We start from the raw sequence: 25184 nt of genomic DNA on the forward strand, positions 1-25184 counted from the left end.
CTGACGGTTAAATGATCAGAGCCTTTCAAACCGTCGTCCTGTGTCATTCAGCAGGGAGGAAGGAGCTTTAGAAAAACACCCCGTCCAGAACAGACATGGCTTCAAATAATGGCTCAGTGGGCAAATGGGAGGTAGTGAAGAAAGGAAAGAAAAATAGCAGCTCGGGAGGAGGTAAAAACCCGAATGACAAGAAGCCCGGCGGCGGCGGTGGAAGGAAAGCCCTGGGCGAGTCCAACCTGCCGGCCAGAGGTAAGTGAACACGGCCCGCTGTTAGCTGCTCCGTGGGTCCCTTCGCCTCACCACCAGAGCTCACACGAAACACCGAGGATGGAGTCAGTCCTGTGGCTTTATTCATACCTCTAACTGGCTCCTTCTTTTTTTTAAATTTCATGCGCTGCTTGCGATAACGGCTCAACTGTTGACGAGCTAATTAGCTTTAGCATCATGCAATACTTCCTGCGTTAATTTGATGTCAGCCCGAGTGGCAGCGCTTTAGCTCCCCGCTGCCACATTGATTTCACAATATCAGCAGCCTTAGCCCTTCTGAGTTGTGTTTTCCTGCCAATGCAGCTACAAGGAGTTGATATTCGGCTAGCTACGTGTAGTTAGCTGGCTATCAGCCGTGTGTCAACAATGGCAACGTCATCTCTTGAGCTGCAGCTGAGAAGCGTCTGAAAGCTTCAGTCTTTGTGCTGCTGTCACACTAATACTGACATCTTCAAGGTGGTGTTTCATTGTAGAGAAACAGTCTGGCTGACGATTTAACTAAGTACATTTACTCATGTACTAGAGTGAAGTATAACTGTATAACATTTATTTGACAGCTTTAGTTACTTTTAAAATGAAGATTTGACACAATGGATAATATGACCAACCTTTTTTTTTTAAACCTTTTTGCCTATTATAAAAAGCACTGTGTAGTCAGGGTCAAATTTCAGATGTCTATGAGTTGTTAACAGATTTTTCCCTTTAAACTTCTCTGCATCTAGCATAATACATTAAGGTGTACTCCAATGATTTAGTTAAAGTTGGGGCACTCATTGTTTTAAAGAAAGGTCAAAATTGAAGCCGCAGAGATATCAGGGGCTTTCTGTCGTTAAATGACTCAACTTGCAAAAAATGCCAGAGTGTTTCAGTCTATGTCTGGTAAATGCCACGTCTTTCAAGTTTCACCTCCCCACTTTGTAGCTCAAACTCGTCAAGTGCCAGCTGAGATAACCCAGATGTAACGGGGGTTGTTTGTTTCAGACAGCTCTCCTTAAGATCTGCAGAAGATATTACCGTTGATTATGACTCCTCATGACGAATTAAAGGTAGAGTCAGTCATTCTGGAGAAAGGTTGTTTGATATTTGAACTAAACACCCAAACAAATACAGATGTGCAAATCCAAGGTAAAGTCCAAAAGAGGAATTTTAGCAGAATTCAGAGTGACACATCAGCTGTAAAGTCACTCCCGTCCCCCTCATGCTTTATCATGAGCGTGAATATAATTTCGTAATTTCTAGCACAACAGTCCATCCACACTGTCCGTCTTTCTGAAGCCTCCTCACTTCTCAGTCGACCTGCGTTCAGTGTCTCTGTCCACAGAAGCAGTCGTCTATAAGCTGCAGCTCCTGCAGAGCTGAGAGGACGAACTGTCTTCACCAGACTGACTGAACCAAAATAGTCTGCATGACTTCTCCACAGGAAGAAATCACCAGAGTTCTTATTTATAGATTAATTGATATGATAGATGATGTGAAGTTAACACACACACACACACATATACATATATATATACAGCAGGATATTTTTGTGATTTAAACAGCTGCCTGCTCAGATTACGCTTCACTAAATGTGACAGAAACAGATGCGTTGCTTAAAACATGCAGGAGATTCAGTGTGAATTAATACATTTAATAAAATGGAAGCATTATCTATCACGTGAGAAAACATTGTCTATGTGAATTGACCATGGCGTCTCTGTTCCACTATTCAATGGCTGCAGACAGGAGACTGTCATATCCTCACACAGACATCTGCTCTGATGACTTCCCCTGTTTGTGCATCAGCATGAATGACCATTGCTGCTGATTGGCTGAAATAATATCATGTGGCCGCGTCTGACCCACTTTGTTTGCATTTCATCTCTGAGATTCTGAGCTGTGTGTGAACGTTAGGGTTTTTTTCTTTTCAGCACGCACAGAGCAGACAGCTAGCAGACTGTGAGGAGACCTTCACTGTAATTTTACAAAAAGTGTATTAAACAATCTGTCTCCAGAATCACTGACTTAACCTTTAACCTAGACTCATGCCAGAACAATTCTTCACACCCCAGATTACTTTCTAGACTGTTTCAGTATTTGTGTAGATGCATCATGTTTTACCTTCCATCCATAATTCAGTTTTCATTTGTAGATCTTAGTTAAACTGCACTAGAGCTCAAATGATTGATTTGTCAGTTTACAGACAAGTAATCGGCAACAATTGTCTTTGTTCGATCAGTATATTCACATTTGAAAAGCTGGAGTCAGAGAATTTTGGCATGGACAAAAAACTCACTCAAAACGATGAATCAATTATCAAAAAAATGTCAGATTAAATTTTTGGCAATCAACTCGTTACAGCTGTAGTCTCAGTCATTTTTCATGCTTTAAAGGCAGAAAACATCCATGCTGGATCACCAACTGAGCAAAGTGGGCATCTTCCTGTCATTAAACTCCAGGTTGATAGTGTGTTTACTGGTTTGAACTGATTTTATTTACCATTTGACTGTAAACAGACCAGTTAAACACAGCTGACATGATAAGCGACTCAAGGGTGGACCTGATTTATTACCTGATCATGAAGCCCTGTATCAAAATCTAGTTGCTATATCTTGATTATATCAGCTGTGCTTGCATGCTCTAAATTCCTGAATTTATTTAGTTAAACCTTAAAGTTCACCTGCAGTAAGTATAGAAAAACTGTCCATGTTGTAGAAACAGGTCAAACACCACAGCAGACCTTTAAACTCTGAATGTTATTATATCATTCCTTCACTGGCGGCCAGACCTGTAGGACAGAATTACAGACTGTTTGCTTTTATAATCAGCGTGAGTCATATTCAGTAAACCAGCTAACACACATATATATACCCTCCACCCTCCCCCTCTCTACAGGTATATCCATGTAAATGATGTAAGCATGACAGAAAAGATTACATCACACTCAGCCGTTGCTTATTTGTTTATGCACCAGTGTGATCAAAGTCTCTCTGGCCTGTAGAAGAGCAGAGCACAGTGACCATGACCGTGTTAGTGGAGAGGCAGTGTCAAAGCTTTTATCTAAAGGGAATAGTCATCAGAAAAATAAACTCTATAACCAACAACATATTTATCTATTTGCATCTGAATGCTTAATACTGAACATGTAGAAATGATCAATATTGTCACACTATCAACAGGCCCTCGTTGTTAAATCTCTGTCCGTTCCTTGAAGGCCTCCAACCCTCGGATCATGAGACCGATACTGTTGAGTTTGTGGGTTTTGGAACATTTTAAAATAATCCTCCGGCCTCGAGTTGAGCTGTAGGCTTTCCAGATCTGTTAGAGCAGGTTCCCAGATATCTGTGGGCGGAGTCTGAGTGAGGGGAAACATCAGAAAGAAAATAACACTTCAGAAATATCTCCATAGAAATGTAATATTTTGCTAGGAGCAGTGTTTAACAGGTGAGACTCAACAACAACAAATCCCTCTCAATCAGACAAATGAGAGTGAGAAGTGTACCCTAACCCTAGAAGGGGTTAAAAGCAGGCCTGTCACAATAATTATGTTATCAGTTTATGGTACAAAAACATAATTATGAACATCATCAATGCTATACAGTCATTTTTTTGATCTTATATGGAATTAAAGGTAAATAACTCTGTCCCAGCCCATAATGACAGTCTGTGTTTTAATGGACGTGTAGCCCCCACTCTCCAATCATACCCCCCGCCCCCTTCCATTACTATGCTATTATCATTATATCAGTGGTATAAGATGATCTTCAGATGACAATAATATCATTTATCGCAATTATTTCTGAGACAATATATCATTGAACAAAAGTAGTTATCGTGACAGAGCTAATTAAAATGTATTATTATTATTATTATTATTATTATTAACTACTTTTACCAGCTGATATAAAAAAATCTAAAAAACAAAAAGGTCTTCCACTAATTTGATTTGTCACTTAATAAAAAGTGTGAAATAATGCCTGTGAGCTGTAAATACTTTGTATCTGTATCAATGAATAGTTTTTCTGTCCTCCATTCAGTGAATACCAGAATAGTGATTTATTAGCCAGTCCATGCATGTTTTAGTGTTCACTGCCAGACACAAGCTGCAAATCCAACAGCTTTAATAAGAGAAAAGAGGCTCTGTATGTTGCTCAGTGTCTTTTTGTCTACATGTGAATAATCCTGCCTGCTATTCTTCAGCTGGTGTGAGAATCCTCTCTGGTCCACCCTGTTAAATGGCTATGTTGGGCCCTCAAATTACCAACGTAGAAGCATACATCAGCCTTAAATCAGCTTTAAGACAACACACACCCCGTTTAAATTCTCAAACAGGTTTATTATGTCGTGATGTACAGTTTATGTCACATTGATGCCAGTCTCCTCAGGGACCATCATGCAAGGTTTCCCTCCAGCTGATCCAATAAAGGTTTGAGCAGCATCATCATCATCATGACTATTTAATTTCATCAGGTGTTAATCAGCAGGGCTTATTATAAACCCTTACAAAACAGGTGGGCTGGACACTGTTTGTGTAAGATGTCCTAAAATTAGACACAGGCTGTGTAGTGATGCCAAGACTGTGCTGGTTTATTACTCTGTGAATTCAACAGTAAGACTTTAGTTTGTGTTAAAGCCTTTTAATGTTTCCAAGGAGACAGCTTGGAGTAAGGATGAATGTCAACCTCCACAAGGGCACGGAAGTAATTTAACATTCATCTAATGTAACACATACACCGAGTTTACATTATAAATAGCAGAGAAGTGAAGCTTTTCAGAGTAAGAGCCCAAACAGATGAATCATTTGAACTCAATCAGATCAGAAGTAACAATGTAAAAGGCATCCTATATACTGCTGTAATCCATTCAGATGATAAGTATAAGTCAGGTTAAGTCTAACATGTTTTATCTTTAGTGAACACTCCTCTCTTTATCTTGTGGTGTTTGACATTTCCAAGGCTTTTTGTACTTGGATGGATTGTTGTGAAATATGGTCCAAACATTCATGTTGCTTTCAGGATGAAGTGTATTGACTGTAGTGATCTCTTCATGTTTCATTTAGCTCCGTCATATATTCAAAATTGGCCAATAATTTGGTTTATGACAACATACCGGCACAGCTGATCCTGCTAGCCTCAACTGTTGTTGTTGTTGTGTTTATTACCAGTTAGCAATGTTAGCGTGCTACATTAAATTAAAAATATTATAATGGCTGATCAATCTGTTAGTATTATCATTGTTAGCTTAAGTGCAGCCTCACAGAGCTGCTGACATGTCTGTAGACTCTCACTCAGTTTCAGTCTCATTTTTAGTCACCAGTCCAGCCCAGTCTTGTCTTGTGGCTTCACTGGGTGTCACCCTCTGTCACCCTCTGTCACCTTCTTACTGTTCGTCACTGAAGCAGATGCCTTCTCATGTCAGGAGCTGCCACTGGAAGTGACAGACTTCTTCACTCTTACGGGTGTTTGTTTTGTATCAATGGACACAAACCTGATCAGATTGTCTCATTCTCAGCTGTCAGTGCTTTAATCAATCTTCAGCTCTGATTATGAAGCTGTTTATTCTTAACTGCCTGAGCTTCATCAGACCTCATTTTTACCTGACACATTTATAGAGATGACTACTAAAAAAAAAAATCTCCAAAATGTTACCCCTGAGTCGAGCCTGCTTTAAGTGACTTATATCAGGCCTTATATCAGCTCAGCAAAAGTGTAGAATGATCCAACATTTGAAATGGGGAAGTTATGGTGTCATTTCAGCTGAGGAAATAGGAGACGCTGTGATGAAGTCCCGTCTTTGCGTCACAGCTATGCGTTGTGCCGACACACGCATACAGAACCCTCAATATAGATTTAGGTTTCTCAGCAACAAGTACGGCTGAATGATCAGCGAACAACTGCTGACCTCTGTCAGCACCAGCTCAAGACTGTGGGAGGGTCTGACAGGAATTCCTGCGTGCAGTCGCCAGGACTCATAGTTAAATATTGTAAATGTGTAGACTACATGATTTAGAGCCCTGTTGAGCAGATTTTAATAGAAGGGGTTCAAAACATGGATTAATCCTGTTAGTGTTGTATAAAAGAAAAAAAAACATTTTGAAATTGATTGACAAAAACTTTATCAGCAACAAAAGAAGAACTTATTTTATAGTTTTGAAATTGAATATAATAATAATAATAATTGTTTATAAAAGGGTCTTAGCAAGTAAGACACAGGGGAATACTAGGAATGTGCTTAACTCTGGTCCCTTGTGGATTGTAACTTGTGTTGTTGCATGAATATTGTCTAACACAAGCACATTATGCAAGGCATGGAGGGAGGGATAAGAAAAGCACTGTGAAGGGGCGGGGAATGCCACGGTCTCATGGATTAACTTGATTTTCAGGGCGCAGTGGGAGGATAGATGAGAAAGAGTTAGAAGAATAAAGTAGCTCAAAAAGACACCGTGTTTGATATCTGTAAAAAAAAAAATATATAAAAAGAAGAAGGGTGTGTCTAACCACCACCGCCTCGTGTCTTTCAGCCCCCCTGAAGATGTCAGAAACCCTCTACGACGGCTTCGAGAAGATGGGCAAGAAACAGAACAAGGAGCAGGTCCCGCCACCGGCCGAGCCTCAGAACAAGAAGCCCTCGTCGAGTAAACCATCCAAGAAGTCACACTCCAGCAATACACCATCCCCGGCCCCTCACAAGACCCTCGAGGAAGCCTTCAAAACTGTGAGTAATAAACATTCTCACGATTTTTTGTTTGTCTCTTGACATTTTATGAAGTTTTAAAGCATACTTTGTGTGCTTAATCACCTTATCTGTTTCTAAAAGTTTAAATGAGAAGGCCACGTATCTTTTTTAAAGCACTGGTGTTTGACCTTTGTGAACAGGCTTTGTAAAACTGTTCAAGGTTGTAAATATCTTAATACAATCACACAGAAACAATGATGCACTGTGCCGTCTTTACAGCAAAATATCACATGCTGGATCACAGTGTCATCTTTATATAACAGATGCTGTTGTTTGAGCAGGGTTTTAATGTTTCCTCTGTCCTGTCCTGTCATGTCCTATTCTGTCTTTAGCTGGATGTCGGGGACCTGAAGCAGCAGTTGGCTCGCAGTCAAACCTTGTTCCCAGAAAACCCATCAGTGTGGGTCAAAGATCTGGCGGGATACCTCAACCTCCATCTGACCACGCCAGAAACGGAGCCCACTCTCAGCAGCTATGCTCACGGTCCGTCAAACAAAGACAGAGAGAGAAAAATATTGGACATTCAATGTAGCTTTTTACTCCTTTCTTCTTTTCTCATGGTTTCCTGCATCGCATTGTAGTGAAGGAACCTCATTGGTGTCTCACCTAATGTCAGAAGACATGATTACATTTTTGATGACTGATAATATGATGCTAATAATGTTCAGGGAAAACAATCAGTGGCACTGCATCACGCCCAATGACCACAAATCCTGTTTGTATTTAACATTTTACGATGCAGGTTATAAAAGCAGAAATGATTACAAAACTCTGAATATATTGCATGACTCAACAGGCAGATATTACAAGTTTGTGTAAGACACTGACACCAAAATCATTCTTATTAATTTCATATCCATCTCTTTCTGTCTTTTGTCCCCAGATTACCCATACTGCCTTACAGGAAAGGAGCTGAAAGGCGTCATCAAAGGCCTCATTGGACGTTGCAGTGACATTCTGCCAGATTTCTTCGACCACTGTATTTACACTATGCTCAGGGAGCTGGACAGACAGTCAGGTATGGGCAAGAGCTTGGAAATCATTCATCTTTCATTACTTGCTGCCTCCGCTGTCACCATACTTATCTTTATCATTGTTTGAAATGTGGAGTGATGAGTTTTCAGTAAAACGATGTGAGCAGATTTTGAACTTTGGCTTACTGCTTCACTTCTGTTTGTTATCATTCAAGTTTGTCATTGATCATGGAGAGACATGTGGTAGAACATGTATGAACATGTTACCTTTTTAAAGGACCAGTATGTAGGATTTAGTGGCATCTAGTGGTGAGGCCTTCCCCTTCCAAGTAAGAAAAAGAACCAAAGCTGGCCCCAAAACTAGCAAAAAACACAGAAGTCCCTCTCTGCAGCCAGTGTTTGGTTTGTCCATTCTGGGCTACTGTAGAAACATGGCAGGCTCCATGGAAGAGGACCCGCTCCCTATGTAGACATAAAGAGCACATTCGAAAACACAACAAATATTATTATTTCAGCTGATTAAACGGTATTTAAAACATACTTGTGAATATTATATTCCATGTCTGTTCCACTAGATGCTGCTAAATTCTACACACTGCACTTTTAACTGTGAAAATGAGGTGCCTCTGTTTTGTGTAGAGCATTGAAACTATCAGCATCAGTTTAATATGCCCATGTTCAGAATATACAGCAGTGCCAAGAACAAACAAAAACCAAACCTTCAAAAACACCAAATTAGGGCTGAAAAAACAGTTTGGTAATTGTTTAATCTGCCGGTTATGTTCTTGATTAGTCTCGCTTGATAAAATGTCATAAAATTGTTATCAGAGTTTCCAAGTTTATGTCTTGAAATGTTGTTTTATTTTTCTAGCCATTCAAAACCCCCAAATATTCAATTTACTGTTGTATAAGACAAAGAAAAGTGGGAAACACTCATATTTTAGATGGTGGAACTAATTCATGCTTGACAGATGATTAATTTTTCTTTTTTGTTTCCAGGGGAGCCACTGCACGGCTACAGAGTGTGCATTCAAGCAATCTTACAAGACAAGCCAAGAATAGCCACCCAAAACCTGCCAGAGGTGTGTGTGTGTGTGTGTGTGTGTGTGTGTCCTGCCCCTGTCTGCTATGAATGTTCTTTTTAAAGATTAAATCACAAAAACCAAATTTACACAATTGCTTTCTTTTTCTAAAAACGCTCAGTCACTTTGAGCTGCAAACTGAGCAATCGACCAACCAGTCTACGTGTAAACTCTCAGTTTCACTTCCGTGCAGAGATTTTTCTGTTGCAATATCTCTCTACCCTGTTGTAATACCTTCCTCTGTTGCTTCTCCTCTCTAGTATTTGGAGATGTTGAGGTCGGCTCAGAGTCGTCCAGTGAAGTGTCTGACCATCATGTGGGCTCTGGGTCAAGCTGGATTTTATGACCTGAGCCAGGGACTAAGAGGTGATTGTCTGAAATACATTTTACACACATTCACACAGTATTTCATCCTCATCTGTGCTGTACTGCTGCTGTTGCGTCTCTCTCCCCTTTCTTCCACTTTCCCAATAATGTGTGCCGAAATAAATATTGGATCAAGGGTTAATGAAGCAACATTGCACATTAGAGCTGTAACATGTTATGACATACATCTGCAATGATAACTTCTAAAACCTCAGATGCTGCCACCAGTATGTGTGTGAGGTGGGTGTCAGTATGTGGGAATGAGAGGATGAATTTTCCTGGAAGATTATATAACAACCTTCATCTGCGGGTGGGAAAAAAAAAAAAAAAAAGAGTATCATTTGACTCCCCTAAAGGGAAAGAGACACAATTTGTCTCATTCTGAGGCAGCAGAAAGCTACAAATACAAAACATTCTGTAGTCCAATTTTCTGTCTGGTACCATGAACACGACCCCGCTCAAGAACACTCTAATCTCATCATCAGGAATTTCAAAAAGCAATCAAGACTTTCCAACCTGAGCCGCAGACTGATATGATTTGACTTGGCAAATGTTCTACTGATATCAGAGTATTTACTGTGCAGCTAAAGATACACAGCAGGGATGTGGAAGGGGAAAAGATATCTAAAACGGCAACAAAATGACACGTGGAACACATTTAACATGACTCCGGTCACACAGTTTTCCTTTGATAGCGTACTGAAGAATGCCTGTCGGGTAACCTTCTTCCTCCCTCATGCCGCCGCAGTTTTCATCTGGTTAGCGAGCTGTGTGTTTTTCGTTTTATCAAAGGACAAAAGCCACAGTCACCAAAGCTCAATAGGCTGTTTTGTTCTGTAACTAGAGTCAAGTTTTAGGGGGTGATTTATGGACTGTGTGTGTTTTTCAGTGTGGCTGGGAATCATGCTTCCTGTGCTGGGAGTGAAGTCCTTATCATCATATGCCATTGCCTATCTGGAGAGACTTCTACTGTAAGTGTGACTCATAATATTTCCCTTTTTCACTGTAGTAGTAGTAGTAGATGGCACTTAAATTCATTTTAAATATATAGTATGTTGATAGCAGGATGTTTTGCAGCCGTGCTTTTTTTAATTTTATTATTATTTTATGCACACTTTTCACTTTAACGTCACTTTTTTTTTCTAAAGATGCTTTACCACTATATTTTTGTGTTTGCTTTCTTTCTCCAGACTTCATGCCAACTTGACAAAGGGATTTGGCATCATGGGTCCTAAAGAGTTCTTTCCTTTACTGGATTTTGCCTTCATGCCCAAGAATGCCCTGTCACCAAGGTAAATGTTAGCTAACTTCACAGCAGCAGCTAAGGCTGTGAGTTAATACACAGTAGAAATGATGAGAGAGACACACAATCCATGCACAATAATTACACATAGGTGCACAGAACAGAAGCCAATGAGTCATGATACATAAAAACATCCTGATCATGTCCATCAGTAATGTTATACTCATTTTCGACACATAATAAAGTTGCATCAACCAAATTGCACCTACACATTTAAAATGACTAAAAGGATGTTGATTTGAAATAGATTTTTATGTATTTCGTATATATTTTATTGCTTTAGAAACACTAAAAAAGGCACATTTATTTGTATAGTACATTTCAACAATAAGGACATTTAAATATGACTAAAAGTGTTAAATTGGAAATAAAGTTAAACTAAAATAGAGCAACACAGATAAAACAGGAGAATAAAAAGTTATAGTGCAGTGTGAGATATGAACCCTAACATTTTGATTTAATAAAAAGCAGCTGCAAACAGAAAATGCCTATTCATCAATTTTTCAAGAACTCTCCCCCTAAAAAAACAGATAAATGGTTGTTTGATCTGATCCATCAGTATGAGGTGAACCAAGTAATCCCAGTGCAAATCCATGGCTGCATAGCGCGGCAGTAAGTGGGTGTAGAGAATGGCTGGATAAGAATTTGACTGGGTGTTCAGCCCTAACTATACCAAATCAAACAACCACAGGATGTGACTCTGGGAAGAGAAGAGCAGAGAGATCAGGTTTCATCTGAATTTGCGGTTAAGCCACATTTTCTACAGATTTTTATAATCTGTCAAAAATGACAATTATTGGGAAAGCCCCATTTGTGTTATTCCCCTTTCAAAGTAAAATCTGTTGACTTGACTTGTTGTGTATATTTGAACACATGGACCTCAGCTTTGTGTGTTTGTGAGTGATTTTTATCTCCCTACCTATTTATGTTTTGTGTGCAGTCTGCAGGAGCAGCTGAGGCGCCTGTACCCTCGCCTAAAAGCCCTCGCATTTGGAGCCAAACCTGAGAGCACATTACACACATACCTGCCATCCTTTCTGTCCAGAGCCACGCCACACTGTCCCGATGACATGAAGAGAGAGGTGAGACCCACATGACACATGTGTGCTAAAGTACTGCTGCTATAGAAGACTGAGTGTACTTAAGCTCAGTGCAGTTAGACTGATAAGTGACCTATGACTTGCATTGCTACAGCCTCATTATTGCAATCGGGGTCATAAACGGTCATTATAGCATATTGGCAACAGCTAATCTTGAAGGGAAAGTAGAATAACAGTCACCAGCTGTGTATTATAAGTTTCTAAGTCCACTTTCTTCGTTGATGTATTTGTTCCATATTACTCTGTAGATAACTGCCAAATATTAGTAGTTACATGTTAGCTGTGAACAGACTGCTGTAGTCATCAACAGTAGTACAATACTTGCAATATAGCTACAAGACGTATCATATTTTTAGCTAGGAAGTGGTTTTTTTGCTACTGCTGCCACTATTGACTTTTCGTTTACATAATAACCCACAAGTTCTCTGGTAGCAGAGCTTTCAAATGTTGTTATTCCTTACATAATCATACTGTGTCTCTCTGTGTTCCTCTCATGTGTTTCTCACAGCTCCTCAACAGTATGACAGAGTGTTTGTGTGTGGATGTACAGAGTCTGGGAGTGTGGAGGCAGCTCTACACCAAACACTTACCCCAGTCCAGGTGAGTTATACACACCTACAACATACACCATTTGCCAATTTTGCATGGATTTTTATCAAATGAAGCTTTTATGGATAAAACCATTCATTTTCCATGTAAACGGTGACAATTACAAATAATTTAAACTATATTTACTAGTACTTAGGATGTAGTTAAGATTTTAGAGCTGACATTAATTCCTCTCTCCTCCTCTGCAGCCTGTTGTTGAACCATTTATTGAAGTCCTGGAGAGTCCTCCCACCAAAGGTATGAATGTCAGCATGAACTCACTTCCCTGGAGATAGTAGAAACAGAGTGTGAAGGCTTGTTTACACTCCTGCTTCTTTAATCAAGCCAAGGGGGCCTCAGGGTTCAAAATGAACAGTGTGGAGATGTGCCGACACTCATTAAATGAATTTACCTCATCTTGATGCATCCTGGGTTTGACTCTTTTATTTTCTATTTCCAGCTGAGGAAGAACCTTGAAGAAACTATCCAGTCTTTCAAAGTGACCAACGAGGAGATGAGAGAAAACACAGATTCTCAGGACCTGCAGGAATGCAATAGCCTGTGCCAGGTAAAACAATTATATTAATAATAATCATAAAGTAACAATTTAATCTTCATTGAATATCAGAATTAATTTCCAAAGTCCTGGTTTGGTTAGGACACAATTATACATACAAATAGCAACATCAATATAATGAAGTTCTTTATGTGGATATATGGATGGTCCTTTATTTTGGCTTGTAATTCAGACTTTAATGTATCTGCCTAACACATGACAAAGCACTTCTAGAATATATACGCCGTATATTTGTGTAGATTTGTATTTTGCTGAGTGTTACTTTCCCGTTTGCAGAACCTGCAGGTGAAGATGCGGGGTCACGGGTTCCCCTGGTCCAAGCTGCTCATGGTCATGCTGGTGTTCGCCGCCGGCTTCATCGCTCATGATGTCAGATCTCACGGCTCCTTCGCAGGTCTGACTCGACTCACCGGTCTTCATATTTATAGATGCGTTCATGGTCTTCAGATGTTACTGTGGGGTAGCAGTGAAATGCATTTTGGTTGTTTAAGAGGTCTAATAATATGTGTTGTATTTCAGATTCAACAGCAGCCAGATATCTGCGCAACTCAGGGGTTACAGCTGTTTCTCAGCAGGCTTGGGGCAAAATAACAGTCTATTCCAAGCAGGGGTTCAGGTACGACCTCACCCACCTTCTAACAGTCATCCTCAACACATAACACACCATTAATGAATACACTGTATGTTAGAAGCTCTCTCCCCAGACAAATATGCTGAATTCTTTTTCTTCATATTATTATTATTATTTTCCACTATGTGTCAGATACTGGTGAACTGGTGTCTCTGGATCTTTTCAGACGTTTGTTCCTGTTGACCTCTGTACACTCTGTCTGATCATGAGCCAGTCTAAGCAAAACATAAAAATATCTAGCAGGCTTCTGACTCATTTCCTGTTCAGACTTCTGTACACAAAATAGTTTTTTCACTGTCTGGTCGACTGGCCTGAAACATTCTCCCTAATTAATGTTTTTGACACTCAAATTCAATTTCAAGTTACATTATTACATTATGATGATAGTATTTGGTACCTTAATATATATTTTATAATACATATTAATGAGATTGGCACACATCAAAAACAGAGCAATAGTATCACTTTGCATATATAGAGAACATACTTACATACTGAAGTAACAAAATGAAGTGAGTAACTGATCCCATAACAGCAGTTATATGAGGAATATTAATATTTTGGAGCTTATCCTATGTGTACAAATAGTTTTTGAATTACAATGTTTGTGTTTTCTCTTCAGTTGGATAGAGACAAACACTCCTCATTATTACTCTGAGTGTGTGCGGGTGATGGGGCCACTAATGGAACAAGGTATGGAAAAAGCAAAGTCAGCAGCCATCTTCATCTCTGAAAACACCACCCAGTTTATCCTCTGGGTGAAAGAAAAGACACCACTGGTCATAGAATGGGTAAGACCATACATTCAAATGTTCATACACAATATATCACTGAATCACAATGAATCATAGTCATATATTACATCATTGTGACTGTTACTTCTCTCCATGTCTTTACTCAGGTGAACACCAACACACCAGACAGTGTATTCCAGATGTTGGCATACCTGAAGGAGCTGCTCCTCCTCCTTCACAAGAACTACATCCTGCCAGCGCTGGCGTACATGTCTGACCTGCTACAACGAGCCTGGACCAACCTTCAGGAGTCCTGCAAGTCAGTACTCTGAGACGTCTTTTTTTATTTTGACCTGACTTTAACATTTATTCATTTTATTGTTATTGTAGATGTGAGGTGTATAGAGCACATTTACATCTGGCTTTGAAAAGTGTGTCAGGAGTCTGCTGCACCAGCTGCTCTTAGTTCAGACTCTAACAACTCTGTTTGTTTTCATTTAAATCTGCAATAAGTCATTTCTAACCTGGGCTGTATCTTCTGTCTTCTCCTGCAGTGGTGAGGTGTCCGTATCGTGCCTGCAGGGCCACGCCGTGTCCTTCACCAACTCAACGTGGCAGCTGCTCCAACACACGACGTCCGCCATCAAGACGTGGGCTCAGGAGCTGCTGACGCGAGCATGATAAACGCCGATTTATACACACACGCTCAAAATATACACACACGTGAAGTTATATATATACACACACACACGCCGACCCAACGAGGCTGCCTTTCAATGCGTCGGCTCCCCCTCTTAAGCCGTGATTGGACACTGCGGGGCCAGACAACAAACTCTCACTCACAGAGGACCCTTCTATCGCTTGTTTTTTGGCTAAATTTTACCAACCAGTTTCGCTGTTGTATGGATGTTTTTTTTCTACCGATCTTTTTGTCACTGCTGGATGCAGAGGTCGTCTCTCCCTCTCCCTGAGTTTTCTACTGCAGATTTCAGCTGTTCCTTTTACTGCTGGGTTAAAAAAAAAAATATATGTAATTTATAGAGAAGATGTAGGTTTGTAGATGATTTATAAACCATTTTTATTTAAAGATATTAAAAAAAAAAACTTGGAAAAGGGCAGGGAAATGACCAAAAAACAAAAGAAAAGATATTCCAGACTTCTATGAGCCACAGACCTCTAAGAACCGCTAAATTCTGGGAGCCACTTTATCTCCCACATCTGGTCCTGCTCACCAGAAAGATGCAGTATGGTTGTGTGTGTGTGTGTGTGTGAGGGTGTGTGTGTGTGTATGTGCAAAAGCCATCATAAATAAAGCCTTGGGAAGCTGTCCAGCAGGCGGCGCAAGATGTAAAGCCTAAAACAAGAAAGATGAATTTGATAATAGTGGGGTCAAATCTGCTGGTGGATTGACTCCTTTTAAGAGTGGACAGCATGAACCAGAATAGGACTCAAGGAAGTCTCACATCAATCCAGGAGGTCCAGAAGGAGAAGAAATCTACTCGCTGCCTTCTCTGTCCTGCACATCACCTCATCTCGTCTTCGCTGCTGTTTCTTCTTCATCATCTTTGTCCATCCTCTTTTTGCTGCAGTCAGTCGCTCCACACCTGAGCTTCAAGCTGCACAACGGTTGTTACTCATACTTGAAGGTTGATGACATTCTGTGTGTGTGTGTGTGTGTCTGCATGGATGCTTAGTCTAGATAATTGTACGGTGATTAATCCCCTCCACCCTACCGTGCCAATTTCCTCTTGTACACTGCAATATGACAAAGTACCCCTCTTCTGACCGGCTGATTCACTAACCCTGAGATGTTTGGATGGATATGGCAAATGACTAATGTCTTACTTTGTAATGTAAGTGATTTATAATAAAGAATTCAACCCCATGCACTGTGTTCTGTTTTTTATCTTTAAATGTGAATACTTTCTGGGTCATCTATGATAATAAACTGAATGTCTGGTTGTGGACAAAATAAGACATTTTAGACATTGTATATTTTGGGTAAATAAGTGATTGACTATTTTTCAAGTCTAAAAATAAGCCTGCAACATATGCTATATTGCAAAAGTATTCACTCACCCATCCAAATGATTGAAATCAAGTGTTCTTATTACTTCCATGGCCACAGGTGTATAAAATCAAGCACCGAGGCATACAGACTGGGGTCATACATCACCATGTGCAATGCAAGGCGTCGGATAGTGGTGTAAAGCACGCCGCCACTGGACTCCAGAGCAGTGGAGACTCGTTCTCTGGAGTGACGAATAGCGCTTCACCATCTGGCGATATGATGGACGACTCTGGGTTTGGCGGTTGCCAGGAGAACGGTACTTATCTGACTGCATTGTGCCAAGTGTAAAGTTTGGTGGAGGGGAGACTATGGTGTGTGAGGTCGTTTTTCAGGAGCTAAAAGGGCTAAAAATTAGATTAAATTGTAGTGAAAATTGTCGTGTACGTAATGGTACAGGTAGTATTCCCGGCTCGTTACGTGGACATCTTTAGGTCGCTGGTTCAAATTCGGCTCCAAGGAGAGTTTCTTTTCCATTATCATTCCCATATCTGTACTTTGCCCGTCATTCACCTAGTATAGAAAAGAACTATACATGACTTGACATGGATCATGTTATGAAAATGTTATCCTCTCCACGTCGATGCATCTCCCTTCGATAGCTCAGTTGGTAGAGCGGAGGACTGTAGTGGTTACATGGGAATCCTTAGGTCGCTGGTTCGAATCCGGCTCGAAGGAGGGACCTTTTTCTATTTGTCCATAATAATACCTTACACGTCCTTTCTTTCTGTCACTCAAAGATCTGGCAAATTGCGTTACTTGAAAACCAATCGTGTAGCGTGGTCCATCTTTTACAACCCAATCAAATAATGATGAGGATTTATAATCAGTTTAACATTATTTCAGTCAGCAGCCTATTAGACTGTTTTCTGTCTCTCCTACATAGAATGACGTCAACTTCCTATGTCCACAGCGGGGGATTAGCTCAAATGGTAGAGCGCTCGCTTAGCATGCGAGAGGTAGCGGGATCGATGCCCGCATCCTCCATCCTAGCTTTTCTCTTCAAAAACCCTATCCCTTTGTTAACTGTCCCTTACATCCGCCTGTATAGGTCACACCAAGATGATCAGGATGATTACAATCCTTCGGTGGGTTCATAGTTTCAGCCTTCCTCTATGGGATCAAATAAGGGTCAAAAAAATTTTGTAGTTGTAAAAATATTTTTGCGCCCGTGTAAAAACCATAGATCAAAAGTCGTACTTGTAACTTGAGTTTTGTAAACTTGTAACTTCAGGATCGCACTTGAAGGTGGGAAATGTGTGTGTCCGTCGGATTTAGTTTTATACATACACAAAGTGTTTTTACACGGGCACAACATATTTTTTCAACTACAAAACTTTATTACACATGCACAAAATGTTTTTACAACTCCACAACTTTATTACACATGCACAAAATGTTTTTACAACTACACAACTTTATTACACATGCACAAAATGTTTTTACAACTAGAAAACTGTTACACGTGCACAAAGTGTTTTATTACACATGCTCACAATGTTTTTACAACTAGAAAACGGTGTTACACATGCACAAAATGTTCAGACAAGAAGAATTTGCAGTGGAGCTGTATGCAAGCAGGTTATATCATTATCATCAGTCATCATAGTCATTGTGATTATACTCCCTGTGTTCAGCCTAAATATTTGCATGGAACAATTCATTGGCGTTGTTGCACTGTTTTTCCTCAAGTAGTATAACACGCTGCTGTATATGAATGAGTTTTTGCTGAATTTTATGTTAACTTTAACTCAACACCTTTCGCGTGTTAGGCGAAATAAAAAGGACTAAAATAATGTGCGAGGGCCATTCATTGAGCTTTTATTTGAATATTAGAATTTGTACAGGACTTGTACTGCAGACCAGGTATTATATATCTCCTTATATAATGTCACAATAAGACTGGCTTTAATATCAGTATCAGTGACTGAGTCATAATTCTAGTAGATTTGTGACATAACTTAAACTTTTCTTGAAATGAAGATATGAAGTCAAAACAAATGAACTGAAAACTGTTTTTGGAAACTTTTTGGAAGCGACGACACACCTGATGAGAACATTTCTCTGAGATACTGTTAATCTGAGGAGGAGAACTGTGTTGCTGTTAAAATGTTAGTAAAGATAATGTTTATTAAGTGAAAATAAACAATAAACACACATGTGCAGAGTTTATGGAGAAATATATGCTTGTGTGTGTTTGTGTGTGAGTGTGTGTGTGTGTGTGTGTGTGTGTTCTAAAATATGCTAATGAGCTGGCTTGTATATGTAAATGAGCTTTATGACATCACAGTACAATGCATGACATAGAATCTTGGAACTTTCAGTAAGCAGATGACAGATTGTTCATTCCAGTTATTGAAGCACAGAAGACAGTCAGGTTTGTGTTCAGTAGCAGTGAGTTAAAAGCTAAAAAGACTAACTTTAGAGAGTTAAACATCTATCTTGAGACTTCAGCAGCAGCTATCAGTAATAAGTATTTCTTTCTTTCTTTCTTTATGTAAAATAATCAGAAAATAATGATATTAATGATAAATAACGTAAATAACTGAACAAATGTAATTACGCTCAAATCAGATTTAATACTTTAACTCCTACGATTTCAGACATTTTTAGACTTTCAATATCAAACTTCAGACTTTTTAAGGTTTCATCCTTTCAAATTGTCTCATGTAACTTTTACAGTCTTTCATTTTTAACTGCTGCTTAAAACAGTAATAATGATCCTGATTGTAAATTCTTCCATCCTTCCATCAGTCTCAGTGAAAATGAACACAGTAACAGAGTTCAGCGATAGCGGTCTGCTCCAGGCTTCGTATGCTTTAAAGTTCATTCAGAGGCAGCTAGTGGACCTCTCAATGTTATGTGAGTCCACCGTCCAGAGACAACTGATCTGTCCTCAGTTCTTCATCGAGCTCCAGGACAAGCTTGAGAAAGTCCTCCATGAAGTATGTGTTTCAATTTCAACCATGTTTCTTTTTTCCAAACTGATTTTAAGAAACACACACATCCCTTTGTTTATAGTGCATACTTTATTGTGTTTAGTTGACTCATTTATAACTTTTGTGTGTTTGATTTAGACCCGCTCAGTGTGTTGCCCTCCACCCAGAAAACCAGAGGAGGGTGACTTTGAGATCATCAAGCAGTTCAGCAGTGGCAGCTTTGGGTGAGTAAGACTTCTTTACATTCTAACAGACTGTTTGGACTCCACACAGAGTTCAGTCCAAACACAGAGAAACATCATACATGTTTTAGTTTCTTGTTAAATCAGAGCTGATGTTCAGTAGTAGAAGCTGATCATGTTTCCTTTTCCTTCTTGTGCAGATCTGTGAACCTTGTGCGCCACAGAGCAACCAGGAAAGCTTTTGCCATGAAAATCATCAACTGGAGGAACCTGAAGAGAGAGCAAGACATTAGGCAGGTGTTGGTGGAGAGAGCCATCCTCTCTTACACAGAAAACGAGTACATTGTCTCAATGTTTTGCGCGTTTGAGACCAACAGAGACCTCCGTATAGTGATGGAGTATGTAGCAGGTAAGAAGGTTGTTTGTTTAGACAGGGATAGAACAGATAAATGAGCTTTAAACTGACTTTCCTCTATTATCTATGGAGCCCATCCATGCTACCCACCCAACACACACTGAGAACATGTCTCCTGTCCTTCTAGGTGGGGATTGTGCCTCCTTGTTGGAGGAACGGAAGCGCTTTTCCACAAAGATGAGCCGGATCTACATAGCAGAGACCACCATGGCCCTAGAATATCTCCACAGCTATGGGATCATTCACAGAGACCTGAAACCTGCAAAGTGAGTCATCAATCTGTCCCATCAATCTGACATGTAGAGTTAGAGTTTGGTATGTAATCTAACATGAGACATGTTTCTGCTTTTCTCTGTTATAGCATGTTGATCACTTCAACCGGCCACATCAAGGTGGCTGATTTTGGCCTCTCAAAGATAGGTCGACTCAACATAGCGCAAGATGTTGAGCAAGCACCAATTATGAGGATCGTGCAGGAAATCACGGACGAAGAGGTAAGTCTTTGATTTTTCTCTTCTGTGCTATTTGAGCTCAAACCTGGATCATTGTTCCAATCATTTTGTGTTTCCTCCCTTCAGACAGCGGGCACTCCTTGTTATATGGCCCCAGAGGCCATACTAGAGGTGGGGTACGGGAAACCTGTGGACTGGTGGGCCCTAGGTATCATCCTGTATGAGTTTCTGGTGGGTGAACCTCCATTTGACGGGACTGACGTTGATGACCTTTGTGACCACGTGGTTCAAGGTAAGAATCTTTACTTCAGTTCATCTCTTTCTGGCTCAGTGACAAATAAGGGTTGTCAAGATGTTCAAAAATGTCTTCAACATAGTTTTAAAAGCAGCATCAGATTTGTTCAAATGTACATTTAATAGTTGGTATTATGTCATTTGAAATGACATTTGCACCATTTTTTACCAAAAGTAAGACTGACACGTGGTTGAATTTCTTGTTTCTTTTACTTTAAACTTGTTTTAAGATTCAGTGTTTTTGTTGTTGTTGTTTTTTATGATGAAGTTAAACTTTTAATTCTGTTATTGGATTACTGATATGTGCTTTTTGTTTTTTCTCAGATGACATCATCTGGCCGGAGGGGGAAGCAGCCCAAGGAACTGTTGCACAGGACCTAATCAGCCTTCTCCTGGAGAAAAATGCCAAGCGACGTCTGGGGACAGGTTAGTGTCACATTCACTAATGATGAAGACGTGGATAGAGACAGGATGGGAGCTCATTCATAATTTTGTTTGTCTCACTTATTCTCCAGGAGGATCCGGAGAGGTGAAGGCTCACCCGTTTTTTAAAGGTGTCTGCTGGAGATTCCTCATGGATCAAGAGCCTCCATTCATCCCCCAGCTGAGGACTGAGGAGGACACCAGTCATTTTAATTGTAAGTGCCAACACACACACACACACACACACACACACACACACACACACACACACACACACACTATTTTCTCTTTTCTTTAACTTAATGCATGATGGTTGTTGCTGTGGTTTCTACAGCCAGCATAGCCCAGCAGTGCCAGGAGGACCGGGAGAACCAGGAGAACCAGGAGAACCAGGAGAACCAGGGTGACAAGAAGAACCAAGAGAACCAGGGTGACCAGGAGAACCAGGTGAACCAGGAACCAACCGTAAAGCTGCCGTACCTCTGCTCAGTGGCCCACCGATTCACTGAGGTACACTTTTTAAATCCAGCTGCTGTTTGACATTGTAAATCCATTTCTCACTATCAAATACAAACAAGAAAATCATCATTTTGACGCTTTTCTTTTGAAACTGCAGGTTTACGGCAGCCCTGAACATCTGTCGGCTCCAATCCCCTTCAACCAGATCGTTGTAACAAGACTGGTGGAGGAGTACGAGGAGGAAGAGGACGATGACGAGTTTAACTATGAAGGTAAGTTTAGTGATTATTATTATGAACAGGAGCCAGATGACGGCTTTGGGGACCAAGAGTCCAGTGAGGAGAAGGAGGACCTTCAGGAGGAGAGACAGAAAACACACAGTCCGACACCGAGGAGGAGGAGCGAGAGAAAGAAGTGGAGGATGAAGAAAAGAAGGCGGTGTATGTGGAAGAAGAGGACTTGCCTGAAGAGGAGGAGAGGACCAAATAGAAGACAGAAAAAAACATTAGACACTGTTCGATCACCATCCCTTCATCGTGTCCCACAAAAGATTGACACTGGTCTCCTTGAAAATAGAGACATAAAGGAACAGAGGCCAGATGTTGAAGAGAAAGACTTGACTTCTTCTCTTCCTCCTCCTGCTGCTGCCAACAACAACATGTGTGGGGAAGTTTTTAGGAGGTGTATGAGAACTTTAAGACGCGTCATGTGCTGTCCTGTGAGGAGGAGGAGGAATGTGTAGAGTAGGTCGTGGACAAGCAAGAGGAGGAAGAGGAGGAGGAGGAGGAGGAGGAGGAGAAGAAGTTGCAGTCTTTGTATATTCTCTTTACTTTTTCTAGTTTATTTTTCTGTTGCTATGGAAACGTATTGCTGCCACACCAGAAAAAGAGAAACAGATCAGCATTAAAGAGATAAATAGTATATTGTTATAATAATAATGATAATGATAATAATAATGATAATAATATGGATAATGATAATGATAATAATATTAATTATTCTAACAATGAACTTTGGATGTTTACTGATACTGATTTTTCTTTTTCTGGCGTGGCAGCGATGTACTTCCATAGGTTGCTTTGTCTTGTCTGTTCATTATCTTATTTTCCTTTTTCTTTACTGTCCTTGCAACTTTAAAAAAATAAAATAAAAAAATAAAAAAACACTGGTTGTAGATCAGCTTTCTGAACTGAACATAGTAAGAGTCATTTAGGATGACAGCAGCTGAATGAAGCAGTGAAATAAAGCACACAACAAAACTATATCAGTGATGTAAAGCTGGGGGGGGCAGTTATGTAATAACATAACTTTTATATAACAGTTGAATAAAATGTGAAGAGTTTGTGAATGTGTCCTCATCACTGTGTAGAGACCTCCATGATCATCTACAGCATGTGTCTAATAAAACTACAGACACAAAACACTTATTACAAGACTGAGAACTCACACACTCTTTGATTGAAATAATAAGTTCATCAACAGAAACATGTGTCAGTTGAATGCTAGTATGTACAGAACAGAAGTATTTTCAGGAAAGTGTGTGATAATATCTAAACATGATTCATAGAGAAAAGAAGATGTGATACTGACCCCTGAAGATATTAATGACATTAAAACATATGATTTCCCTCCACTCCATATTTCCTCCAGTTAAATGAAGTTTACAGTCTTCACTGTACTGTAGGACATTTTCATCACATCACAAAGTAACATAACATGTCAATTATTCAACATAAAATCTAATATTACATCTATCATATTTTATCTCATAACTTTAAAAAAAATCAGTGGGCCTATCACAGCACTGTGTTTCCACGGAGCATCAAAACCTACACAAAATAGCAATAACAACAACAACAATAATAATAATAATAATTATTATTATTATTCATAAAGAATTCATACAAGGGATGAAGAACTGTCCTGAATTCAAATATTATCAGCAACCATAATAATTAGTACTTAAATAAATGCTAATAGGGGTTGATGGTTCAATTCCTCGTTAGTATAGTGGACAGTATCTCTGCCTGTCACGGGTTCAATTCCCCGACGGGGAGGATTTACTTTTCTACCCACTGTTCATTATTTACCAACACTAACAAAACCAACACATTAACAACATCATGCATGAACCTCCCTGTCAAATACAGCCAAGACATAAACCTGTATCATTCACACACAGAAATAAAGTCATGGTAAATTAAAAAAACAAACAAAAAACATATGTATATATATATGTGTGTGTGTGTGTGTGTGTGTGTGTGTGTGTGTGTGTTAAATAGGATTTTTTTATTGAGGTTTACAGGGAGCAATGCTGATTGTATAGTCTGACAGCTGCAGGGAAGCAGGAAATGTGATATCACTCCTTCATACATTTTGGATGAAGGATGAAACGCAGGTTTAATTAGTGTTGTACATTGTCAACAGAAATATATTGAGGTTTAAATCAATAAAAACAGAAACTAAATGCTTGAATAAAGCAGTTTATTAGGCATTAGGCATTGTTTTAACCACTTAATACACGCCTCTATTTTTTATGTTGTTAGCCTAAATGACATGCTCAAGTTGTGAGCAGCACAGATCCCACATAGACTCAGAGATGTGTCTGGTATCATTGGAAAGGAAACACTCTCAGGATTCTTGTAAAAGTGTCTGTGTGATTCTGTGACTTACTGACAAAGAGTGGCAGAGGTTACAATGATGGGGTTGTTTACTCGCCCATAGGTTTGCCTTTACAATGACATGTGTACAGACATTCAGGGACCTCTCAGCAGGATATAGACACAATGAGGCCACAGCCACATGTCTTGGAGTCAAAAGACCAAAAGATGAATTTTTCAGAGTTATTTTTCAACAGGTATGTCCATGCGTTTTCCTTAGGTCCTTTTTGGAGACTCCAAATGGACACTTGGTTACCAAATCTGTAAAATCGCAGTCAATCACCTATAACTTTACAACCCCTTTGCCTACAATCAAAATCTTGGTCTCTAATGAAAGCTGACACCATATTATTATTCTAATTATTATATATTATATTATTATATATAGCCTTTTTTTGTTTGGCCATATCTATCTATCTATTTATCTATTCATCTATTTATCCATCTATCTATCTATCTATCTATCTATCTATCTATCTATCTATCTATCTGACTGACCGACCATCTGACTAACTAACTAACTATCTATCTATCTATCTATCTATCTATCTATCTATCTATCTATCTGACTGACCGACCATCTGACTAACTAACTAACTATCTATCTATCTATCTATCTATCTATCTATCTATCTATCTATCTATCTATCTATCTATCTATCTGTTTATCTTGCTATAAGTCATATGTCAAGTCGAAGAAGAACCAACTGTGTACCAAAATGCCGAGTGCGTAATGATATATGGTTCAACTCTTTTACGCACAGGGCGCACGCCAGTTACGCTTGGAGTTTGTTTATGGACAGCCAAACTGATAGCTTAGTGTGATACACCGTTGGAAACCTCAGACTATTGGCTAAAAGGTTATCAACTTCATTTCACCGAATATTTCCATAGGCTAGAACAGCAGTCAATCAAAGCCATGTCGTCATTGTCGTCGGCCACATGTCCTCATTGGC

The 25184-nt window shown here is 39.6% G+C and overlaps 1 protein-coding gene and 2 non-coding genes across 3 annotated transcripts; all 3 read left to right on the forward strand.

The window, feature by feature from the left end:
- The first annotated feature begins 17 nt into the window (after positions 1-17).
- Positions 18-16221, forward strand: tmem214 (transmembrane protein 214). The gene is made up of 17 exons (XM_053336847.1): positions 18-249; positions 6767-6960; positions 7314-7464; positions 7865-7999; positions 8955-9037; positions 9298-9403; positions 10293-10374; positions 10594-10695; positions 11647-11788; positions 12315-12406; positions 12604-12652; positions 12855-12962; positions 13248-13365; positions 13491-13587; positions 14225-14393; positions 14504-14655; positions 14891-16221. The coding sequence occupies exons 1-17, from the start codon at positions 96-98 to the stop codon at positions 15015-15017; spliced, it is 2061 nt and encodes a 686-aa protein (XP_053192822.1). The 5' UTR covers positions 18-95; the 3' UTR covers positions 15018-16221.
- A 775-nt stretch (positions 16222-16996) lies between these two features.
- Positions 16997-17082, forward strand: trnay-gua (transfer RNA tyrosine (anticodon GUA)). Its single transcript is given in 2 exon segments — positions 16997-17033; positions 17047-17082. It is a non-coding gene; the product is annotated as a tRNA-Tyr (tRNA).
- Positions 17083-17318: 236 nt separating this feature from the next.
- Positions 17319-17391, forward strand: trnaa-agc (transfer RNA alanine (anticodon AGC)). Its single transcript has one exon. It is a non-coding gene; the product is annotated as a tRNA-Ala (tRNA).
- The last annotated feature ends 7793 nt before the right edge of the window (positions 17392-25184 follow it).

The sequence above is a fragment of the Scomber japonicus genome, chromosome 17 (assembly GCF_027409825.1).
Source record: "Scomber japonicus isolate fScoJap1 chromosome 17, fScoJap1.pri, whole genome shotgun sequence".
NCBI classification, from domain to species: domain Eukaryota; kingdom Metazoa; phylum Chordata; class Actinopteri; order Scombriformes; family Scombridae; genus Scomber; species Scomber japonicus.

Bases quoted from the DNA above. Each gene is read 5' to 3' on its own strand.
- tmem214 (XM_053336847.1), top strand. From the start codon at position 96: ATGGCTTCAAATAATGGCTCAGTGGGCAAATGGGAGGTAGTGAAGAAA. The intron at 9,404-10,292 runs GTGATTGTCTGA...TGTGTTTTTCAG, and splicing joins CCTGAGCCAGGGACTAAGAG to TGTGGCTGGGAATCATGCTT. The intron at 13,588-14,224 runs GTACGACCTCAC...TTTTCTCTTCAG, and splicing joins TATTCCAAGCAGGGGTTCAG to TTGGATAGAGACAAACACTC.